The 17304-nt window shown below is 45.3% G+C and overlaps 1 protein-coding gene across 4 annotated transcripts in view; it reads right to left on the reverse strand.

Moving 5' to 3' along the window:
* The window catches only part of BMF (Bcl2 modifying factor), an 83543-nt gene that overhangs the window by 41159 nt on the left and 25080 nt on the right, over positions 1 to 17304 (reverse strand). Inside the window, exon 1 of one of the 4 annotated variants that reach the window (XM_083745530.1) lies at positions 5725 to 5961. The exons of 1 other annotated variant lie outside the window; for it this stretch is intronic. Coding sequence is in view for 1 of the 3 variants with exons in the window: in XM_083745531.1 (XP_083601657.1) it covers positions 2271 to 2325 (55 nt within the window). In the remaining 2 variants the exon portion in view is untranslated. Of the gene's footprint in view, positions 1 to 2270; positions 2374 to 5724; positions 5994 to 17304 lie in introns of those variants that run through there. 2 more of the 4 variants (XM_083745532.1, XM_083745531.1) reach the window with 2 other exon arrangements.

Genomic DNA, 17304 nt, shown 5'->3' on the forward strand with positions numbered 1-17304 from the left:
GGTTTAATGGCATAGCAAGTCAAGAAAAGGCCACATTTCAACCACAGTGTTGTATCCTTCATGAATTGCTATAAACTATCAAACACTGAACCCCAGAGAAAAAACCCACTGAACCCCCACAGAAAACTTGTAACATACAGACATCACAAAACTACATAATAGAGGTCCTCAGTCTTCCATATACAGCAAGCAATCCCGTAGAAAATGATGAATCGTTTTCTCCATCCTACAAACCTCACAACATCCAGAGTACAAGCCACCCCAGAGAGCACAATGCCCCATGAAAATTCTTGAGCCAACTAACTTGTATGTCATTGTAAAAATACAAAAATCCTCCAATACTGGAGAAAAGAAGAATAACCTCCAACCTATAGAACCCACCTTCCACTGCTTTTGCTGTTCACCTGTGTCCATTTATGTCCAAGATCAATGTCCCTCTATCCCAAAGCCTTCCAAGCTATCAGATCAGCCACCTGACTTCCGAAAACACCCACACAAGATGGAACCCAACGAAGTGAAGGATGTTGGGAGCTGTTGCCAGTCTTAATGATGTAGTCAACAGGGGGAAAGATAGGATGAATGAGGGCTTTGGGGAGGAAGATGCTTGTTGGGATGTTGCCCAACAGAATTTGCCTTTCAATCATCAGAAGTAAGACCAAGCCCTCCTCTCAAAACTTCTGCATCCACCAAAATGCCGGCAGACTGAAAATAGAAATACAGAAGAGCCAACATGATGATGGCCCTGAGTGGTATATTAGAAGTATTGAGTGTCCCAGCTGCCAGAGAAGACCACCCACCACCTCTGTGCAGTGGACGGAAGTTCAACAACTTGTAATTCTCATTCTTCTGCACAGAAAGATCAAAAGGCACTGAGATGGACAGACAGAGCATTGCCACAAGTCTAAGACAGAAAAACATAAGGAAAGCTCTGCTGGGATTGTGTCAAATGCCACCATCATCTTCTGATAGTGACCAAATGGATGCCAGTGGTAAGCCCACCAGCAAAACATGAGTGCAACAGTCCCTATTTCCACTTTTGACTTCCAAAAACTGTTATTCAGAGGCATACTGCAACGGAGTAAAACATAGCCTTATCTTCCAAGAAACTGGAAATTCTGATGAATTCCCAAATCCAAATATCTCTCCCTTCTCTTTACAGATAGGTAGCCGTGTTGGTCTGCCATAGTCAAAACAAAAAAAAATTGTATCTGAAGAAGTGTGCATGCACACGAAAGCTCATACCAAGAACTAACTTAGTTGGTCTTTAAGGTGCTACTGGAAGGATATTTTTTTTGTTCTCCCTTCTCTGTTAAAACTGAACTGCTCAAAATAAGTTGTTTTTGGTGACCACCTCTGAAAAAAAGCTGTGGCGAAAAAGAAAAAGCTTCAGTTCCTTTTAGCAGTTCCATAAAATGTTGAGCATATAAAACCAGAGATGTCCACGGGCATGTCCTTGGGTCAGAGATTACAAGAGCAGGCAATGTAATGTTTTTAAAGCTCCCTACAACAGCAATTAAGTCCCTTGTTATTCCTTTTAAAACTAGCATAATCTAAACGCATACACACACACACACATAAATAAATGCCTCCAGACCCTGAACAAGGAAGTGAAATTCAATCTTTGGGTCATTTGTTTTGCGGTGGTTTGTGCAATATAACCTACAAGACTTATCAAGAGCATTGCACAGAGTCCAATTCCAGATAAATTCCACTCTGCTGTGAAGCTGTCTTATGTCTAAATGATTCAACCTATGTGATGTATCCTCACTAAACAGAATACTGCTTCTGAATACCAGTTCCTGGAAACCACAGGATGGAAGAATGCTGTTGAGCTCAGCTCCTGCTTGTGAAAACAGGAAGCTGGACTAGTTAGGATGCTGGCCTGGTCTTCTGGTGTTCATATGATTTGGTTTTCATGTCAGCTACGGCCCGCTATTCAGATCCATGCAACAGGCATAGATTTGTATCTTAACTAGCAGTAAGAAGAACTTTAAGACAGACCAGTAGGCAGCAACATAAACAACATTGTTTCTGAATTCACTGCAAGAGAAGTAATGTAAATCCAGAGCGTAAGCATAGGATGTCACTACTGGAGACCATTTGACAATCCCTGTTCCAAGGTCTCTGGGGAAAGAAAAAGGGAGAGACACCCCAAACGTCTGCTTTAAAATTGCAATTGGGAGAAGCTTCCGACTGAACTCAGCGGAGCTTACTTCAGAGTCAAGATGTGCAAGTTGATACTAGATGGCTTCAATCATAAACACCCTTACCTGGAAATAAGTCCATTGCCACTGAGGTTAATGTGACTTCTATATAGGAATTCATAACACTGGGCTGTTAAGCTCAAAGTTCCAGAACATGCACACACCATATCTAAAGTACAAGAGGAAAGATGAAGATTACAGATTACAAGTAAGTGGAATAGGAGTAAACATTTCCTGAAACAGTAAGAGTAATATCTTGTTGGTCCAGGCTGGGGGGGGGGGGAGAGAGTATCAAATGCTCTGCTTTTCCTTCTAGTTGCACTGGAAGCTCGCAATACACATTGCAGAAGAGAATCTTCTCAGCTTTTCCTTCTGCTTCTTGGGAGGTGCCTTTGGTTACATGAATTCAGACAACCTTCCAAGTGAAAAGTCAGCAAGGGGCAAATGGAAAAGGACAAGTCTTGAAACTGCAAATGGAAGGACAAGTGGCTGCAAAAGTAAAAAAGAGGCGAACAGAGCTGGCCATGTTTTGAACAATGGGGCCTGGGGGCAGGAAGGATATTGCTGGCCCTTGCTATCACTCACAATACTTCCGACCGGCCCTGCACCCGAGCTCATGACTGAAGCATGGTTATCTAGTAGGGTAGGCCCCAAAGCCCAATAAATGTCTCGAGATACCGGCTGCAACTGTAGTCAGGGCCTTATACTATGTAAAAAGGTAAAGGTAAAGGTACCCCTGCCCGTACGGGCCAGTCGTGTCCGACTCTAGGGTTGCGTGCTCATATCGCTTAAGAGGCCAGGAGCCAGCGCCGTCCGAAGACACTTCCAGGTCACGTGGCCAGCGTGACGAAGTTGCAGCTGGCGAGCCAGCACCAGCGCCGCACATGGAAACGCCATTACCTTCCCGCTATAAAGCGGTACCTATTTATCTACTTGCACTTAAGGGTGCTTTCGAACTGCTAGGTGGGCAGGAGCTGGGACCGAACGACGGGAGCTCACCCCGCCGCGGGGATTCGAACCGCCGACCATACGATCAGCAAGTCCTAGGCACTGAGGTTTTACCCACTGCGTCCCACAAATACTATGTATTTCACTATAAAAAAAACCGTGCTTGCAGAGATCTATAAAAGTGGTGGAGAACCTGAAGCCCTCCAGAGCTTGTTGCACTACAGCTCCCTTCATCCCTGATGACTGACCATGCTGGTGGGGGCTGGTGGGAATTGCAGCCCAACACCACCCACCCATGGAGAGCTGTGGGCAGGATTACTGCATAGCAGGGGGTTGGACTAGATGACCTTTGGGGCCCTTCCAGCTCTACAATTCTACGATCCTATGAAAACTTCTGGAGATGCACAGGTTCCCTACCACTTGTCGAAACATTCAATAAGATTCTATGCACAGCAGATCTCAAAGCCAAAGTGTTCCCTTACAATGGATGCACGGTTACCAAGAAGCAAGTTCAGCTGTGTTCCGTGGGGCTCAGTCCAAGAGAAGAGACCATAGGGCTGCCTGTGTGGGTTTTTTTGTGCAGTGACTGGGACACTGGGCTTCGCTGAGCATGAAGCTTGGGAGAAACTCTGCACTCTCCTTCAGGCTACCCACCTCACCAGACTGGGAGGCTGACAAGAGAGTCTCCAATCGTTCGAAGTAGGACAGGATGCAAAGAAATAAGCTTGGAGAAGGAACAGGTTTTTAAAGGGAGGAAAATCTTTACAGTGGTTATTTAAGGATAAGGAATATAGAGCACAGGCATGGCCTACCCTAGAAATCACTTAGGAGGGCAAGTTGAGGGCACTTGATGCTGTTATATTTATAACGTTATAGAAAATTCCAGCCTGGTCAGCAGCTGGGAGCCCTGCATAATCTGCTCTACATTTCCTGAAAGAGCTGTCAAAGCATAATAAATAATAATCATATCCCTTTGAAAGAAGGAAGTCAGTTCAGCAAGCAACTTCTTTTTAAAAAAATCATGTAAAATTAGAATAGTGTTGCAGTTCTCCCAACTTGGAAACACCTGTTGGGAACTATACAATGCATACATTCTTCCATCTCCCTCCAGCATTCCCTCAGAAAAAAAGAAGCCTGGAACAAAACATTGCAGCCACTTGCCTGCTCTCAAGAGCGAAGCAAAGAGGAAGGCTATAGGACACACATGCACTGCCAGTTAACCAAAACAAAGCAAGCTGGACTTCACAATTCCCTTTTTAACTCTTCCCTGCGCCTTCTGTTCCTCAGAGATTTAAGACTGAAATACATCAATTCAATTCAGGATGAGGCCAAAAGACATCTTTACAACACACACACACACACACACACACACACACGAAAGAAACTCCAAAGTTATTAAGACCATTTGACAAATGCAGTACTTTGCGGAGCACATCTGGTATATAAAGTCATTTGATCCTTTAGTTAAGTATTTGTCTTGCAGCACATTAGTGGCCAAACCACCTAAAGGAAATGACTCCTTTTTTATTAGTAACACAAAGCAAATAAGCAGTTTTTAAAAAATCACTCCTTTTGGCACCTGCCTGATCTGTTGCTTTGTGTAAAGAGCTGAAGATCTGTTTACTACGGATGTCTCTCAAGGGAAGGGGCTCAAGTATTTCTATTTTGAGATAGTGAAAGATGAATTGAACTATATTATTTACAGCATGCCAAGAAGCCACAGTGAAGGAAGCGATTAGGAACCACTGAGATGGTTGAACTGTTGGTATCCACTAGTTCACTTAATCTGTCTGAGATAGGAGTTGTCCCAGAACAAAAGTGGCAGTCCTAACAGCTAGCTGACAGGTACAAATCTAACACATTTAAGTTTTCCCTTTGAGTTTCTGGCTGCAGAGTAGTTGTTTTAGAGGCACAGAAGTCTTGCCAGAAAAAAGTGGCAGCCTTTATCAGAAACTCAGTGATCACTGATACTTTTCATTCTGCTCAACTGTTCAGAGGAATGAGGTTATTCCCTGGAAAGTTAGGTGAAAAAGTGGAAGGGGTAAGGCTGCTTGACCTCATGAGCTCCGTTTTCTGGTGCATGTAAAGAAAAGGTGAAGCAGATATACATTTACCAACAAACGTTTTTCTTAACTGTAGACGCTGAAATTTTAAAAGTAAGATAAAAAAACTCCCAAAAGCACCACCCCCAAACTAATACAGAGATTGTGGGGGGAGGGTGTGCTCCCCTGCTCTACTTATCGGCTCACAGTGCACTGAGATCGCAGAACATTAAGATTCGTATACCTCCAACGAAGCCCTTCGGAGAATTCATTCATTCATTCATTTAAACTTACAGCCCACCTAATCGTGAAGGCTGAAGCCGAGTAACAGTAGGTACTTAGGAAATGCAACAGTCCCGTTAAAAGTTGAAATGAAGGCGACCCATGAGAGCGATGCTTAGTCTGGGGTTAACTCGCCTCCCCATCTGTAGGCAACGCCTGTCACGGATCAAATAATATTACACACCCACAAACATCTATATATCAATATACACACGCGCGACTAACTTTAACACACACACTCTACTGACCTGCTGCCCTACTTGCGACTCCGCCTGGGCGGGACTGTGGTCGGGGCTTTGCGGCCAGCGAGCGTCTCCTTTAGGCAAGAGGCTCGGGAGCCGCTGCAAGGCGGGATCAAGCGAACCCTGAGAAGCGGAACCCTCGCCTGATGTGATCTGATCTGCTGCTGCAACAGCAGCGCCAGCGAGCGCGGCCAGCGGAAAGAGCGGGAGCCGGAAAGTCCCCGGGCTGCAACCTCAGGCGCCGCCGCCAGCCGCACACGGCATTGTTTCCAAAATACACTTGCTTCCTGGCATTACCCAAACAGCTGATGGGAGCCCCGCCCCCACCGTGACGCGCCCGACGGAGCCGGCCAATGGGGATCCCCGGAGGCGTCCCGGGCTCCCGCGAGCGGCGCTGGGGGCGACACAACGTGGCTGCTTCGCCCAGTGGCGCTCGGGATCTCCACTCACAGCGAGGCGGGACGGGAGAGCGGAGCGGCTTCCAAGCGAACGCCAGCTGCCCCGGTGCTCTCCCCTCTTCACTCCCGGAAGGCCCCCTTCACACGACCGGACTTTCCCCCTGGAGATGGGAGCATCGATGTCGTGGGAAACCTGCGCTCCCGCCCACCCGTGTGCATACAAGTCGCTTGGACTCTCATTCACGAGGCCCCCTCATCTCACTTAGAAGGCAAAGTTTGTTCCCGAGTCCCGATCTGGGACTCGGGTATACTGATGCTGAACAGGGATGTTCCATTTAGTTGTTACACATCGCGTGGCTATATAGATCAGTCCTCCCTAGACTGGGCTCATATTTTGTTAAAAGCCACCAAGATGGCACAATTCCCAGCGGAGATCCTTTGGAGACTCCATTGCTGACTTCCCTCCATTGTAAAACCTCTGTCCGTTCTTGCCTTTGCTTCCTGTTTTGAAACTGCTTGTATCTCCACGAATGGACTTGGCATGTCCTATGACTCTTGGCACCTCACTCCTGTAACTATACATGTATTCCCCAAGACAAATAAAAAGCAAGGAAGTCATTCTGGTCCATAATGTGGGACAGGAGACAGAATCTTGCTTTCTATTTTCAATGCTAAGTGAGAATTTTTTTATTATTCTCTATATTTCCCATAGATTTTGATGTTTGGGGTTTTAAAAGTTTTTACAGCCTGTTTTGATTTAATTTTGTTGGTCATCTCTGCTGCGCTGTGTTTTATACTGTATTCTTAAAAGATGTTCATTGTTTTAACAATTTTTATATATGCCGCCTTCAGAACTTCATAGTAATGCTGCTAATTATGAATAACAAGTCAATTATCTCTTGTTTCCCTTTCCATCTCTGTGTGTCGCTTAAGGGTTGGAGAAAGCTCCAGATAACTGCTGGGTTTTATACTTTCATAAATGAGGATCAGCCATCATTTGCTTCTTTGTCCCGGCAGTCCTTAGGTGCAACTTGAAACCTGCACAGCACCCAGCAGACATCATTAGATTAGGCTCTATTATATCTCATACATGCCATCTTGGACTAAATGCAGACGTTGTGGCTTTAACATAAAGTCAGCTCCCCCCCATCTGCTTACTATTCAGTCCAATGAAGAATTCTGGAGAATTCAAAAGCTTGCTCACTTTTGTGACATCTTGGTTGCTTGTAACAAAGGTGTAGCCCATGACCTGACCGGAAGTATACGTTAAGTAGTGTATATGTAACTGCACTCATTCCTTGCACTATTGCTACCCTTTTCCTAAGTCTCCCTTCTCCACGTTCCTTCTCCCCATTGTCAACATTAGCTGGTGAGCTCCATAGGATATCCCACTTTGCTCATGAAACTCTCTGAAGCACAATGCCCATTGATGCAACACCATGATAGCAATGTTTATTCGGGAGTAAATCTGATGGGGCTCAGCAAAGAGCTAGTCTTAAGTAAGCATGCTTAAGAGGCTTTGGTCAAGGTCTCTGTCCACTTCAATGGGACTTACACCCTTGTAAATGTGATGGGATTTCAGCCAAAGCATATAATCTTCCGCAAGACTACACTTTTCTAAGGCTGGAAACAGATTACAGCTTTTCCATAGAGCTGGAGGTGGTTTGAGAGAGAGACAGGATTACTGCTTGAGATATGCACACTCCTTATCATGTTTGCTTCTGTAAAACAAGCTGTTCAGGTTTCCTGTATCTGTCCTGCCTGCTGATGAGCAGCTGCTGAGATGCATCAGTCCCTGGAAAGTTTGGGCCTGGGGGGGCTGCTCTGTACTCTGCACAGCAACACTTCCTCTCCTTCCTACTGTTAACCCTTTAACTCCAGAAGATTGGGGAAGCAAGGGATACAAAGAGCAGCTACCACTGCTCCTGATCATTCGCCTTCTTTTCCCTTTGGGATTCTCTACCTGCTTGCTCACCCTGCCTGTGTGCACAGTCAGGAGTGGGCTCAGAAGGAAGTATCCCAGAACGAATGCAACGGCAAGCCTCTGTTTGCTCACCCTTTCTTTCCCTCTGTGTAGTAAAGTAGCGAGGATATTTGGCTAGGGTGCCAATCCTCCATGCAGCAAGGGCAGAAATTAAGAGAGCAGAAGTAATAGCTTAAGTGGTTTTGCTTTGTGAAGGCAGCACCACAGGGTCCAACTGTCCCTCCCATTCTGCCCCGAGAGTGTGTTCTTGCTCTGCCACCTCTACCCCATTGCTTGCCTTCTCTTAAAGGTTGGGTAGGGCCAGCCCAAGACATTTTGGCACCTGAGGCAAGTCACAAAATGGCAAGGGGAGTGATCTACATCAGGAACAAGAGGGAATAAAGAACGACAGTGGGAATGGGATGGGAGGAGACCAGTACAGTGGTACCTCTGGTTGTGAACGGGATCCATTCCGGAGGCCCGTTCGCAACATGAAAAGAGTGCAATCCGCAGCGCCGCTCTGCTCACGTACGGGTTGCGACTCGCTGCTTCTGTGCATGACATCATTTTGTGCTTCTGCGCGAGCGGCAAAATCCAGAAGTAACCCTTTCCGGTACTTCCCGGTCACTGCAGGACGTAACCTGAAATAACGTAACATGAAGCGGACGTAACATGAGGTATGACTGTAGTACCTCTTGTTCACTGAGAGGGCACTGTGGAGACAGCATGGGTCAGATCTTCTGCCCCTGTGGATCCTGTCACCTGAGGGAGTCACCTCACCTTGCCTCATGGGCAGGTCGGCCCTGGGTAGGTCAGGTTGAGATAACTAGAGGGAGCACCCAACAGTATGTTTCCCAAGGTCCTCTGTAACTTGCCCCTTTGAATATTGTCGTCTGTCTCCAGCAGCCTGCATGGTTCATTGAAACTTTCAAGCTACAATCTCAAATGCACCTAGAAGTGATTTCCACCGATGGAAATGAGTAAATATGCATAGAATTGTGCTGCCACACAGACTTTTAAAAGGATGAAGAGGCGAGACTTTGTTTGCAGATGCTGTTCTGTGGTTAAAAACTTCAACAATTCTAGCCTTGAGAATCCGAGTCATCGATACCCAAAGGAGAAACTCAACTCATATCCCAGTATAATGGTTCCTTTTTATGAAACATGGTACCAGGTACAAACATACAGCATTTTTAGGGTTCCTGATTTAACAGGCAAGGCCATCTTCTCCCAGTCATGCCCTCCTGTCACTCACCTGACATCACATGATTCCAAGCTGCACGGCTAGGGTCAGATCCACTCAGCGGCTCCTGATATTAGCCCCCCAGTAGATCCAATGTCTGCTGGATGCAACACGGCTTGTTTTCAGCGCCAAATTTAAACAGCGCCAAATGCAAGGCTTTGCTCCCAATTTTTCTTTGCAAACCTGGGTTGCATTCTGTGCTGTTTAAATCTGGCACTGGATGCAAGCTGTGCTGCTTTTGGCCTAGGTTGGATCCACAAGGAAGCTTCACTCAGAGTAGATCCAACTTGGCAGCCTGGCTTGTATTTGGTGCTAATTTAAACTGGACCAAATGCAAGCCACAGTTTGCAAGCTTTGCAAACCATGCTGCTTTCAGACTGTGTCAGATTCACATGGGATTTGCCAGTCAGGAGCTCCCAGTGGATCCGACCTGGTAGAGTGGCTGGCATTCAGCATCCCATTTAAACAGTGGTGCGTGCAAGCCACGCATTTAAAGGAACAATCGGGAGCAATTTTATGTCTCTATTTTATTTTAAAAACATACAGTCCACCTTTTTAAAATGCAACTTACAACAGCAAGACAAAGCTTACATTCACATCAATGGATAGAAAATAAGAAGCATAGAGCAGCAATTACAAAAGGGAACAGGACTGAGTTGTGACTTAAATAACAATAATCACAGAACAATAATCATAAAAGGGACAGCATTAATATAACATAACATGCTAAAAAGGACTACTCAGCAAAACACCACCTTGGTAAAATATCTAAAGGACTATAGTACACCAGGGCCTAACAGATCTCACTTGAAAAGGCACTCCACAAGGTGGGTGCAACCACTGAGAAGGCCCTGCTTCTGGTAATTTTAGAACCAACTCCAAAACTGGGAAGGGAAAGGAGATGTACAGAGCCTTCAGATAATGGAATAAAAATAATGGTATGCTAGTGTAGTATTGGTAAGCCAAAGAGATAACCTTGCTGACATTTAGAATTTGGTAACAATGTGGGAAGGCAGCAACACTCGTGTTTGCCAGTCGGCATTGCTGAGAATAGGCTAAGATCTTGTTACAGTGGTACCTTCGTTCTCAAATGCCTTGGTACTCAAACAACTTGGAACCCAAACACTGCAAACCTGGAAGTAAGTGTTCCGGTTTGTGAACTTTTTTTGGAAGCTGAACATGCTCCGTTTTGAGTGTTACGCTTCTGATTTGAGTGTCGCACTTCTGTTTTGAGTGTTACACTGAGGTCTATCTGTTTTTGCTATTTATTTTGAGTTTTTTTTGTTTTTGAGCCTTTTTTGGTTTGTTTTTGTGACTGTGTGGAACCCAGTTCAGCTACTGATTGATTGATTGATTGATTGATTGATTGTGTGACTGCAGTACATTAATTATTGCTTTCATTTCATGGATCAATGGTCTTGTTAGATAGTAAAATTCATGTTAAGTTGCTGTTTTAGGGGTTGTTTTTAAAAGTCAGGAATGGATTGATCCATTTTGCATTACTTTCTATGGGAAAGCGCACCTTGGTTTTGGAACACTTTGGCTTTGGAACAGACTTCCAGAACGGATTAAATTTGAGAACCAAGGTACCACTGTACTGATGTTTGACATGCTTTAAAAAAGAGCTAGATATATTACACTCTTGCAGCAGAGTGTGATATAACAGTGGAGTGCCCCTCTTCTAAGGTATAAAGTCACAAAGGCACATTTTAAACAAAAGTCACTGTATGAGTGGGAGGGGGGCAGTTGCTGTTATATCACTTATCCTTGTGTGGCATTGCAAGCAATTCTGGGCTACAGCTCTCAGGTTAATAACTGCTTCATGGGCACTCTGAGAATACTGCTGTTGCGCGTGACCATTTATGTTGCAGTGTGTAAAGCAGTTGCTGTGATACTCATGCAATTACTTTCCACAAAGCAAGAATCCCGTCTCCCTGGGAGAAGAATTGCATTTCCCCCAAAAGCAAAATGTAATGCAGTCATAGTGAGGGAAAATGTGATAGCCATGTGGCTGATATCCCTACAATCTAGAGAGCAGATGTCTGGACTATGTGCAACAGAGCAGTAGTGGCTGCACATTTACTACAGAAAAACTAATACTATAGTTGGGAAATGCCCTCTGAAATACACTATTTTTCTCGGAAACTACCAGTAGAGGGCAACATCACCAACACAAAACAAATGTACAATGGCTGGGAAAATGCACTATATGCGCTTTAGCATTTCAATAAGATAGTTTTAGACACACAAAGTTCATTTACAGTACAATTATATTAGCTTATGAGGTAGATTAGATATCCCGCCTATCGAAATCAGGACTGATGTGCAAAGGATATTGTTTGTGCTTCCAGGATCACCACTGCATTTCCAGCTAATTGAGCCAGCATTTAAAATCCATTCTAGTTCCCCTTTTTATAATGTGTTTTAATGGCATTGGCCACAAAAACAGAATTTCTGCTTCCTAAGCATATTTTCAGTTTGGATTGCTGCCTAAAACCATTGTTCCATTTCTAAAGAAACAGGCGGTTCTTCAGTCCTGTGATGATATTATTTTGCAGGTGATTTCAGGTAGCTTTGCCATTAAAGCAATTCCATTTTCTGAAGAATCCCAAGGCGCATTAAGCGGGTGGGCATGGCTGACACCCTCATTTCTTTTTAATGAGAGAAATAATCATCCTTAAATCAGATTACCTGGATCTCCACTAGCCTTGTACACATAATAAAAGTTTTTGCATTCAAGGTCTAGGCCAAGGATGGTAGAAAGCTTCTTGGCAAAAAAGAGCAATGGGCAGCAGTGCGTGGGCAGGTAGAGGCCACACACCAAGGCAAAACCAGGCAGCACTTAGAGCCAGGGACAGCATCCACACGGACATAGACCCTTCCCTGCCCCACTCATGCACCCAGACATACACACAGGCATACAACCTCCCCACTCTCTCACAAACGCCTCCCTTCCCCAGAGGCATCAGGACTGCAAGTTCCAACCTATTCTAGTTCCCAGCAATCCCAGTGCAGCTAAAATTGTTGTTCCTATGCAGCTAGCTATGGGCAGTCTGGGGCCAGAGATCGTGGCTGCGTCAGGAGTGCTGGGGTGGGGAGCGGGGCAGGTTAAAATCTACTTTCCCCTGCACTGATACAGCTAGTATTGCTGCTCCTCTGCTGTTCAGCTGCAAAGGAGCACAGCAGTCTTTTTCCTGCCACACGGCTGATGAATGATCAGAGGGGCAGGGGACTGGAAGACTGCCTTGGGAGCTGCATGTTCTCCTGGCTCCCACTTGCAGGCACATTCCTTGGACTCTTGGCTCGATTATTACCCAACCAAAAATCACTACAGGGCCTAAACTTAGATCAGGTTGCAAGTGACGCAGCTCAGTGGTGCAAAGCAGAGCTCTAAGATGCATGGCGAGGCACGATGTGAGATGTTGTCCCAACACCTGACATGCCCCCTTTGCCCTCCTTTGGAAGAGCAGAGCAAGCAAAATCATCTGTGTGCTCTGCATCCCGAAGAACATGACTGGGCAAGCAGGGCAGCTCTTTGGCGTCTGTTGTCAGCAGGGCATCTTTGGAGGCAGAGGGTGGGGTCTGCCCAACTAGTTCATTATCTAACCCAGGTGCCTACCCAGTTGCTGGGGAGATTACACTAGCAGGAGGCAGGGTCTCTCCTGCCTCTGCTGGGATGTCTGGAACTGCTGGGGCAGGGACATCATCTGCCAGATTACTCAGCTGCTCCCTGGCATCCAGCTCAACACTTTCCAATCCTGCCAATAAGTCTCCACTGGGCTTGTGATGCATGTGGTCTGTGAGACACAAACTGCCCAAGTGTAGTCTAGCCCACCCCTGTGCAAAATGGCTACTGCTACCACAATGTCTAGGGCTGCAGGGACGCAGGTTCAAACCCTCACTCAGCTGTGGAGCTCACTAGATGACTAGGGGCTGCTCCTCTGCCCTTAGACTAACCATGGAGAGCATGGGATATGCAATGGCCACAGCTGAGAGATGGGGGGAGGCAATCTAGGTGTAAGGTGGTTTGCCAAATCATTTTGTTGGGTTTTTGGAAGCTATCATTACTGGGCTGACTATTGTAGACGGTGCTTTTACATGCTCTTATTTCAATATCTAAGCAGAGCATTGCCCTGATTTTTCTTAAGTTACGTTTTCCCATAAATTGTTGCTGAAATGTCAGTATGATGAAAAGAATTCCAAAATCCATGGTAGGGCTATGCCGTTACTGTGCCAACGAAATGCTTTCTTGTGGGCCAACATGACTATCTTTGTTCGTTGATGCTGATAGGACCCTTTAATCACACAAATCTAAATTTCCTGGGAGACCCTTGAATCCCTCACACAAAACGCTGACAGTTTGGAGGGGATCATAATTGCCGAGGTGATTTGAAAGGGGTTTGCGTGCTGCCAGATTCCAAGAATGGAAAACGCACAGAACTGAGAAACTGTCTTTGGTACGGAAATAACTAGTTACACCGTTGCTCTTGAGACAAAAGCAAGTCCTGAACTCAGTAGGAGAGGAAACATTTTAGTGCAGCTACATACTTAATATGGATATTAGTTGCAGGTCTGCTTTACTTTGTTGTTGTTGTTTAGTCGTTTAGTCGTGTCCGACTCTTCGTGACCCCATGGACCAGAGAACGCCAGGCACCTCTGTCCTCCACTGCCTCCCGCAGTTTGCTCAAACTCATGCTGGTAACCTCGAAAACACTATCCAACCATCTCGTCCTCTGCCGTCCCCTTCTCCTTGTGCCCTCCATCTTTCCCAACATCAGGGTCTTCTCCAGGGAGTCTTCTCTTCTCATGAGGTGGCCAAAGTACTGGAGCCTCAGCTTCACAATCTGTCCTTCCAGTGAGCACTCAGGGTTGATTTCCTTCAGTATGGAGAGGTTTGATCTTCTTGCAGTCCATGGGACTCTCAAGAGTCTCCTCCAGCACCATAATTCAAAAGCATCAATTCTTCGGCGATCAGCCTTCTTTATGGTCCAGCTCTCACTTCCATACATCACTACTGGGAAAACCATAGCTTTAACTATACGAACCTTTGTTGGCAAGGTGATGTCTCTACTTCTCAAGATGCTGTCTAGGCCTGTCATTGCCCTTCTCCCAAGAAGCAGGCGTCTTTTAATTTCGTGGCTGCTGTCACCATCTGCAGTGATCATTGAGCCCAAGAAAGTAGGTGATGGGACCAGTGGCCATGATCTTTGTTTTTTTGATGTTGAGCTTCAGGCCATATTTTGCGCTCTCCTCTTTCACCCTCATTAAAAGGTTCTTTAATTCCTCCTCACTTTCTGCCATCAAGGTTGTGTCATCTGCATATCTGAGGTTGTTGATATTTCTTCCGGCAATCTTAATTCCGGCTAGGGATTCATCCAGCCCAGCCTTTCGCATGATGAATTCTGCATATAAGTTAAATAAGCAGGGAGACAAAATACAGCCTTGTCGTACTCCTTTCCCAATTTTGAACCAATCAGTTGTTCCATATCCAGTTCTAACTGTAGCTTCTTGTCCCACATAGAGATTTCTCAGGAGACAGATGAGGTGATCTGGCACTCCCATTTCTTTAAGAACTTGCCATAGTTTGCCGTGGTCGACACAGTCAAAAGCTTTTGCATAGTCAATGAAGCAGAAGTAGATGTCTTTCTGGAACTCTCTAGCTTTCTCCATAATCCAGCGCATGTTTGCAATTTGGTCTCTGGTTCCTCTGCCTCTTCTAAATCCAGCTTGCACTTCTGGGAGTTCTCGGTCCACATACTGCTTGAGCCTTCCTTGTAGAATTTTAAGCATAACCTTGCTAGCGTGTGAAATGAGTGCAATTGTGCGGTAGTTGGAGCATTCTTTGGCACTGCCCTTCTTTGGGATTGGGATGTAGACTGATCTTCTCCAATCCTCTGGCCACTGCTGAGTTTTCCAAACTTGCTGGCATATTGAGTGTAGCACCTTAACAGCATCATCTTTTAAAATTTTAAATAGTTCAGCTGGAATGCCATCACTTCCACTGGCCTTGTTATTTGCAGTGCTTTCTAAGGCCCATTTGACTTCACTTTCCAGGATGTCTGGCTCAAGGTCAGCAACCACACTACCTGGGGTATACGAGACATCCATTTCTTTCTGGTATAATTCCTCTGTGTATTCTTGCCACCTCTTCTTGATGTCTTCTGCTTCTGTTAGGTCCTTTCCACTTTTGTCCTTTATTGTGGAAATCTTTGTACGAAATGTTCCTTTCATATCTCCAATTTTCTTGAACAGATCTCTGGTTCTTCCCATTCTATTGCTTTCCTCTATTTCTTTGCATTGCTCGTTTAAGAAGGTCTTCTTGTCTCTCCTTGCTATTCTTTGGAAATCTGCATTCAATTTCCTGTATCTTTCACTATCTCCCTCGCATTTTGCTTGCCTTCTCTTCCCCGCTATTTGTAAGGCCTCGTTGGACAGCCACTTTGCTTTCTTGCATTTCCTTTTCATTGGGATGGTTTTCGTTGCTGCCTCCTGTATAATGTTACGAGCCTCCATCCATAGTTCTTCAGGCATTCTGTCCACCAAATCTAAATCCTTAAACCTGTTCCTCACTTCCACTGTGTATTCATAAGGGATTTGACTTAGATTGTATCTTACCGGCCCAGTGGTTTTTCCTACTTTCTTCAGTTTAAGCTTGAATTTTGCTATAAGAAGCTGATGATCTGAGCCACAGTCAGCTCCAGGTCTTGTTTTTGCTGACTGTATAGAGCTTCTCCATCTTTGGCTGCAGAGAATATAATCAATCTGATTTCGATGCTGCCCATCTGGTGATGTCCATGTGTAGAGTCGTCTCTTGTGTTGCTGGAAAAGCGTGTTTGTGATGACCAGCTTGTTCTCTTGACAGAACTCTATTAGCCTTTGCCCTGCTTCGTTTTGATCTCCAAGGCCAAACTTGCCAGTTGTTCCTTTTATCTCTTGACTCCCTACTTTAGCATTCCAATCCCCTATAATGAGAAGAACATCCTTATTTGGTGTCACTTCTATAAGGTCTTGTAAGTCTTCATAGAATTGGTCAATTTCAGTTTCTTCAGCACAAGTAGTTGGTGCATAAACTTGGATTACTGTGATGTTAAAAGGTCTGCCTTGGATTCGTATCGAGATCATTCTATCATTTTTGAGATTGCATCCCAGTACAGCTTTCACCACTCTTTTGTTGACTATGAGGGCCACTCCATTTCTTTTATGGGTTTCTTGCCCACAGTAGTAGATATGATGGTCATCCGAGCTGAATTCACCCATTCCCGTCCATTTTAGTTCACTGATGCCCAGGATGTCAATATTTATTCTTGCCATCTCATTTTTGACCACCTCCAACTTACCCAGGTTCATGGTTCTTACATTCCAGGTTCCTATGCAATATTTTTCTTTACAGCATTGGACTTTCCTTTCGCTTCCAGGCATATCCGCAACTGAGCGTCCTTTCGGCTTTGGCCCAGCCGCTTCATCAGCTCTGGATCTACTTGTACTTGCCCTCCGCTCTTCCCCAGTAGCATGTTGGACGCCTTCCGACCTGAGGGGCTCATCTTCCAGCGTCATATCTTTTATATGCCTGTTGTCTTTGTCCATGGAGTTTTCTTGGCAGGGATACTTTACTTACCATATATGAAAGACCATCTGCTGAAGAAAACCAGGTCACAGCGACATCGTAGTCAGGAAGTTTGCTGCTCTTATGCACTATGAAGTACTTCTGGGATAGAGGCATGTCCAGACTAGCCATGCACCCTCTGATGCTCTGAACTACACTGGAAGCCTTAAATGCTATGTGCTCTCAAGGCTGCAAACTTATAATCCCTTTGCTAGTGAGCAGGGCTTTTTTCAGCTGGAACTCACCAGAACCCAGTTCCAGCACCTCTGAAATGGAAGCCATTGCCATCCCAAGAGAACAAGGGAGGTGTTCATGGTGAGTCCTAGCACAGTTGGACTTCTGATTCAACATGCATAATAGTGACCTGTAACATGCACCA

Source organism: Podarcis gaigeae, assembly GCF_964106915.1.
Source record: "Podarcis gaigeae genome assembly, chromosome: 1".
Lineage (NCBI taxonomy): Eukaryota > Metazoa > Chordata > Lepidosauria > Squamata > Lacertidae > Podarcis > Podarcis gaigeae.